The following is a 7,006-nucleotide window of genomic DNA, read 5'->3' on the forward strand; positions in this document are numbered from 1 at the left end:
AGATCTGGTTAGAAATGTCATGCAGAGCCATGTTGTTGCTGCCTTTTTTCGCCTTGGATTTGGTCCATACTTTCTGCCCAGTACCAGCAACCGTCTTAATTATATCAGCTTGTCCCAAGTTTGTTTGGTCAACAGATTCAATCCCATTTGCATCCTTCTCGCCCGAGCTCTCCCCCTCATGCCTTAGAGCATCAAATCTTGAACCAGTAGGATTCAGTTTACCATTCCAATCCTTTCCTCCATTTCTAATTCTCCTCCTTGGGGTTACAATCATCCAGGGGCCCCGTAGGCCATCACTGACCAAGACATCCTTCTCATTGCCCATTTCAGTATCATTGCCCATGGCAGAGTCATTGCCATGAGGAATAGCCTTTTTTCCGTTCTTTTCCTTCTCTCTTCTCTCCCTCTCTTTTTTTTTCTTTCTTTTCCCTCTCTCATCTCTCCTCTCTCCTTTTTATTTTTTGGTTCTTTTCCTTCTATCTTCTCTTCTCTCTCTCTTTCTTTTGTCTTCCTTTTCCTTCTCTCTCTCTTTCTTTTGTCTTCCTTTTCCTTCTCTCTTTTTGTAAAAAAAATATTACCTACACTACTTACGATTATTAATTTTTTTTGTCTCACGCAAACCCCAAGCCCGCTTATAATTTTTTTTGTCTCACATAAAGACAATTGTTTCAGAAATTTCATAAATTAGTTTTTGTATTTGTAGATATAGATGCATTTAAGGGTAAGGCTCATTACGTCCCCCTCACTATGTGTATCTTTTTATGTTTATTAATGAAATTCACTCATACCGTCGAGTTTAGTATATAAGTTTTGCCCAATCAGCTTTCGAATTCTGAAACCGCCACTATCTCGGATGGGGTGAACCTGATTTAGCACAGTAGGTTCATGCATGTTCATGTATCTACTATTAATGCATCATACTCATACATAATGTATTTTCATTCATGCATGCATCATGTACTCTCGTTATTGAATGCATCTAGTAGATAGTCCTATATGTGTGTGTTTGTAGCCTTGAGAGGCACACTCAGATTAACACATTTTGAATATCAAATTCCAAAGAGTTTTGATATCTATTTTTATTTTTTAATTCCTCCTTGAGTTTCAAGGTCCTTCTAGATAGGATTTCTCTACAACCCTTAGTTTTCTAAGGAGTTTATCTATTTAAGTGTTTCCGCTACATTATCTTTCAATAGGATCAGACCCATTAAATAGTACTACTGATTTCGATTTTAGTTTGAGGTAAGAACCGGATCGTGCCCATCCCTAATCGAAGGATAGCTCCTTGGCTAAGCGGGCAAAACAATCAAAATCTTATCTTAACCTTAAATCATAGCACTCATAACATAATATGCTAACAAGTAAATTAGTAAATATTTTTTCTTTTCTAAAAAAGGGAAAAATTGAATTGAATTAGAAATTTTGTAAGCCAAGGGTAAGCAAGTGATACACAATCGTAATTTGCATAAGCAAGCATAACATAACATTGGTGTTCCAGTTAGCTGGCGGCAACATTACCCCCTCCACGAGCTCTTCGTTGCCCAACAGACTCACTCTTTCCTTCTCTCCAAATCTGAAGGACTCAATTGGTTCCCAAAAACGAACGAAGCCCATAACCGTATGCACCAATCACAAACACACATCAAAACGCATCGCTCTCTCCAATCAAACCCCAACATTTGCAATTCCAGAGGTCCCAGCCTAGAATCTCTCTCTCTCTTTCTCTCTCTCTCGTTCCCTCTCACTCTCTCTGTTCGTTTCTTCGGTACGTTTCTGTTTCAGAACCATTGCTCACTTGCTTTTGGATGTGTGATTCTGGTTCAGTTGTCACTGTGATCCGTATAAGTGGATGACTTTTGTAACCAGATCTGCTCAATTGGGCTCATTTTGTTGGTGGGTTTTTGGGATCTGATTGTGGGTTAGATCCTGCTTTGAATTTGATCAATTTTTTTTGTTTGTGGTTGATCTGGAATGCTAGTAGGTCTGTCTGTCATTGATTAACAATTTCTTTTTCTGTATTGATCTTTGTGAAAAAATAAATTGCTCCTTTGAAATGGCTTTGGGAGTTCCATACTTCAGTGAATTGTGGGTCAAAACTGTTTAGAATCTCTCTCTCTCTCTCTCTCTCTCTCTCTCTCTCTCTCACTAGCAGTTTGCACAAACTGAGAAGGAAATGGCAAAATGTTGATGCACTAGAGAATTTACTTTTATTATAAAATCCGAGCACCAAAGCAGGAAGACCCATCTCTGTTTTTCATTCATTGGCTTAACTGCTCCGTAACGTTGAGCTCAAGGAGGGAGCAGTATGTGATTTGAATTGCTGACTCCTAATCTTTATGTGCACATGTCTTCAATTTTAATTATTTTTATAAAGATGGGAAACAATATTAGCTAATTCAGATCGACTCTTTATAATTTGATAGTTTTCTTTATTCTTTTCTATTCTTTGGTAGTTTTGTCTGAAGCTCGTTTGATCAGTTTTGGAGTTTCTGTACGAGCAAGATGTTGACTTTTATCTTAGTTGTTTATGAAAAATAAAAATATGTCTATAATTTTTGTTATAAGAAAATATGTCTATAATTGAACTATGGTTTTTATTTTTTTTGTTATTATTATTTTTACTGGCACCAATGTTTTGAATTATACTTGGAATTTCAACAGTCTTAATTTATTGCAGAATTTCAGATTTCTTATTAGTTTCAGTTGTGTCTTTTTAGAGTATTTTGTTCCTAAAGCGGAAACTTCCGGCTTCATCTGAATGTAAATGGATGCCTTTTTGGAGGCTGAGGGGTAAAGGCTCTCTACAGTGGCCAGTTGATAGAAATATATAACAAATGGCTCCCACAAGCAAAGCTGATAAGAAGGCGGCAGATGCAGCCGCATGGATGTTCAATGTTGTAACATCTGTTGGGATCATACTTGTCAATAAAGCTCTAATGGCAACATATGGCTTCAGTTTTGGTAAATCCTGCTTCTTCTTTTTTATTGTTTTGGCTTCAGTTCAGTTGGGATCATCAATTTATGCTGCATTTGCCCACCTCCCTGTGTGGTTGTATACTTTTGTGTTGAGTTATTAAACAGAATTTTTTTTTATAGCAAAAAAGTGTTTTTTTAAAATAATTCCTGTTGACTCTTTCATGAGGTGTGCCATTTTGCTTTCATTGATTCAGATTTGAGTTAGGGTGTTTCTGATATGAGTTTAGATAAAATATAACCCCATGGGATTAAAGACCTTTCTTGCATCTCTTTTGCAAACTTTTTAAAAATTAGTAAGAAAAGGTATGGGGCATTCCTCCATATGGACTTCAAATAATGATGGTTCTAGATTAAAGGACAAAGATGTTATCATGGCTTTTTTCTCGTCGCGTTAGTAGGTGGCAGGAATAGAATACAATGAATCCTGCACCTCACATACGTATGGTCTACAATCCTCAATTTTTAACTAGAAATCACTAAGATGAAAGGTATATAATTTGAGGGGGAACTTAAAAAATATACAAAAAAGTCTTGTTAATTCCGGTTTTGCTTTCGTTGATTAAGATTTGAGTTAGGGTGTTTCTGATATGTTTTCAGATAAAATATAACCCCATGGGATTAAAGACCTTTCTTGCATCCCTATTGGAGCTCAAATTATGATGCTTTTAGATTAGAAGAGAGAGATGATATCATGGCTTTTTTGTTCCGTCGCATTAGCAGGTGGCAGGAATAGAATACAATGAATCCTGCACCTCACATACATTTGGTATACAATCCCCAATTTTTAACTAGAAATCACTAAGATGAAACTTTTGTATATCCTAATTTCAGGGGAAAACTAACAAAATATACAAAAAAGTCTTGTTACTTCTGGTTTTGTTGAAAAAGATGCATGTTTTCTCAGTACCATGTCATCAAAGCATTCATTTTAAATTAATGAGTTAACCTTTTGAGAACAAAGTGATCAGTCAACAGTAATCACTCATGATAACAGAGTGTTGCTTATGACCAAGAGGTAGATAGAATACTGGGGAGCAATACCAGTTGAATGGTAAGACTAGAAAAGGAAAACATAGCAAACGTTAAATGCAAGAGAGATAAAGACTGCACTATTTGATTTTCTTTTGTAAGAGGTAACAGTATAGTTCTGTTATGAGTTGTGATGGATTTGGGGTTGCTAGACAAAATAGATATGACATCTAAATATAACTTGCAATCTGTAGCTAGATATAACTTTCAGTGCTAACCTTCAGATCATGATGGTTGAAGGGAAAGCTTCAATAGCCTTGACCTTGCTGCTTATCAATTGGTTGTTTTTGTGTTTACTTGTTTGTAGGAAAATATGCATCCAGAATATTTATATAGCCATAACGCATGCTATTTATCATTTGGTTTTTTTAAGTTCTAAATAATTGCAACAATTTGCAGCTACAACATTAACTGGTTTGCATTTTGCTACGACAACTTTGATGACGGTTGTTCTAAGGTGGCTGGGATACATTCAACCTTCTCATCTACCTCTCTCAGAGCTTCTGAAATTTATGATCTTTGCTAACTTCTCTATTGTTGGAATGAACGTTAGTCTAATGTGGAACTCAGTGGGATTCTATCAGGTATAGCTAGGGGTTTGATATACTTTGGATTTAGCTACTGAACCCTGCAATTTTTTTGGGGGTTACATTTTCTCTGATGTAATTGGCAGATCGCAAAGCTGAGTATGATCCCTGTATCATGTTTACTGGAAGTTGTTCTTGACAAGATTCGTTACTCAAGAGACACAAAGTTGAGCATAGGAGTTGTTCTCTTGGGAGTTGGTGTTTGCACTGTCACTGATGTGAGTGTCAATGCCAAAGGCTTCATTGCTGCCTTTATTGCTGTATGGAGCACTTCGCTACAACAGTATGTAAGTTCTCCATTCCCCAACACATCATGCATTCATGTCTAGAGAGATAGACAGACAGATAGAGATCTGTTGTGATATAAATGTTTCATTTTTCAGCTGAAACGGCTTGGTATTGAATGAAACTCCTGAAAAGGGCAGAGTCATTGTCAATATTTTATGTTATCATGGTTGGCAATTGTTGCTCTGGACCAATCCATGTCAGATACAAATAAAATAAAATAGTAAAATTCGTCAATGGATTGCCTCATGTCTGCAATTTTGTCAAACTCTTCTGAAATTGTTGATAATGTCTTATCTAAAAGTCATGTCAAATCTTTAATTGCAGTATGTGCACTTTCTTCAACGGAAATATTCACTTGGTTCTTTCAGTCTGTTGGGACATACTGCTCCGGCCCAGGCTGGATCTCTTCTGTTACTGGGCCCCTTCCTCGACTATTGGTTGACAAGTAAGAGAGTTGATGCCTATGACTATAACCTTACATCTCTGGTAAGTATAACCCTATTTATTTATGTGTTGTGATTACCATAATCATCTTAAGCTGATTGTGTCAAGACTCGACCTAAGGATTGCAAGCATCATTAGGAATATACGTTTAGACTTTTACATCGTAATGTTGTTAATGATGTGATTATCTAGTCATGCTAGCGACATATGTGCATGAACACCAATAAAATTAAGTCCTTATCATACAAGAACGGCATTGTCATGTTAATGATCTAAATGTTCTAAGGTTAATATAGATGAACTGCTGCTGCAACCTAATTTTGTTTGTCTCCGTTGGAGTAACTTATTTGTAATAAAGTTTTGCTACTTTCATCTTAACATATTATTCAACAGGGTATTATTTTAATGTGGCATCTATCCAATTCCAAACTAATAACTTCTTCCTTGCACTTCTAGTTTTATGATCTTTTGATTTAACAGAAAGGTCATTCACAATTCTCGCTGCACTTTTGTGTCTGCAGGTGTTTATATTTCTTTCATGCACAATCGCAGTAGGCACCAATCTCAGCCAGTTCATCTGTATTGGAAGATTTACTGCTGTGTCCTTCCAAGTACTTGGACATATGAAGACAATTCTTGTTTTGATCATGGGGTTCTTTTTCTTTGGAAAGGAGGGTCTGAATCTGCATGTTGTTTTGGGAATGATCATAGCTGTTGTTGGGATGATTTGGTATGGAAATGCCTCATCTAAGCCCGGTGGAAAGGAGCGCTGGAGCCACGCTCTGCCTACAATCAGGCAGCAAAAACACACTGGTTTTCCTGAATCTACCGAACATGATGGAAAAGTTTAAATTCATTCAGGTCAAGTAAAAATGGCTGATTTCAGGAAATTCTTAAATCATTTGAGGCTAGAAAAATCGACATTTCTTCAAATTATTTATCCTCATTGTAATTTCTATTTGTTATCAGGTATTCAGTCCCTTTTGGGGAGTGGATTCATCAAAGATAGGGGAAAATTCCACAAAACTTCCATTTTTTGTTTACATCATCATAATAGTAATTTTTTTTTTTTTTCAGCTTTTGCATTTGCCAAAATTTGTCTGCCTTACAATGTCTCTCTGGGCTTCAGGAAAATAACATCTATTTTCCTGGTGTTGGCTGCACAACAAATTGATTCCTAGATTATTCTTTTTCTTCCAATGCCTCATTTGGAGTACATGGACGGATAAGCGGGAGACCGAACGCAGCTTTATTTTATTTAAAACATGCAACTCTATCTAACCAATTTTGCATTTGACCAAAAGATGTCTTGTAACCGCAGAACAAAAAATATCTATAGAACCCTAAGTGCAACTCTGAGTACTTCAGTTGGGAAAGGCCCCAACAACTAAAAATTTAGGAAAAAATACAGTAAACCCTCCAACCTATAGGGTCACTTACGAGTTCATACCCGATTTTGGGGACATTTACGAGTACATACATAACGTCACGAAAAACCTACAGAAAATCCGTTACCTGCCTATGTGGCATTTATGGGATCCATTTTTTAATTGACGTGGACTCACAGGTGGACAAATAAATAATAAAAAATTATATACATGTTAAAAATAATTTTTCAATAATGTTAAAATCTTTAAAAATGAAAAAAAAAATAGAAAAAGGTAAAAAGACGCAAACAGCCC

At 36.2% G+C, this 7,006-nt stretch overlaps 1 protein-coding gene across 3 annotated transcripts; it reads left to right on the top strand.

Annotated features, from left to right (window-relative positions):
* Positions 1-1,463: 1,463 nt before the first annotated feature.
* LOC110760286 (UDP-rhamnose/UDP-galactose transporter 6) lies at positions 1,464-6,400 on the top strand. Of its 3 annotated transcripts, none has more exons than XM_021962530.2 (6): positions 1,464-1,893; positions 2,718-2,961; positions 4,405-4,589; positions 4,679-4,879; positions 5,205-5,366; positions 5,846-6,400. In XM_021962530.2, exons 2-6 carry the CDS (start codon positions 2,835-2,837, stop codon positions 6,173-6,175), a joined length of 1,005 nt encoding a protein of 334 aa, XP_021818222.1. In that variant the 5' UTR covers positions 1,464-1,893; positions 2,718-2,834; the 3' UTR covers positions 6,176-6,400. The 3 variants fall into 3 exon arrangements, with proteins under 3 accessions (XP_021818222.1, XP_021818224.1, XP_088101698.1); XM_021962532.2 differs by having other exon boundaries at positions 1,464-1,765; XM_088245572.1 differs by having other exon boundaries at positions 1,464-1,693.
* Positions 6,401-7,006: the final 606 nt, after the last annotated feature.

Source organism: Prunus avium, chromosome 8 (genome assembly GCF_965620075.1).
Source record: "Prunus avium chromosome 8, drPruAviu1.hap1.1, whole genome shotgun sequence".
NCBI lineage: Eukaryota > Viridiplantae > Streptophyta > Magnoliopsida > Rosales > Rosaceae > Prunus > Prunus avium.

Bases quoted from the DNA above. Each gene is read 5' to 3' on its own strand.
- LOC110760286 (XM_021962530.2), top strand. From the start codon at position 2,835: ATGGCTCCCACAAGCAAAGCTGATAAGAAGGCGGCAGATGCAGCCGCA. The intron at 2,962-4,404 runs GTAAATCCTGCT...AACAATTTGCAG, and splicing joins AACATATGGCTTCAGTTTTG to CTACAACATTAACTGGTTTG. The intron at 4,590-4,678 runs GTATAGCTAGGG...TGTAATTGGCAG, and splicing joins ACTCAGTGGGATTCTATCAG to ATCGCAAAGCTGAGTATGAT.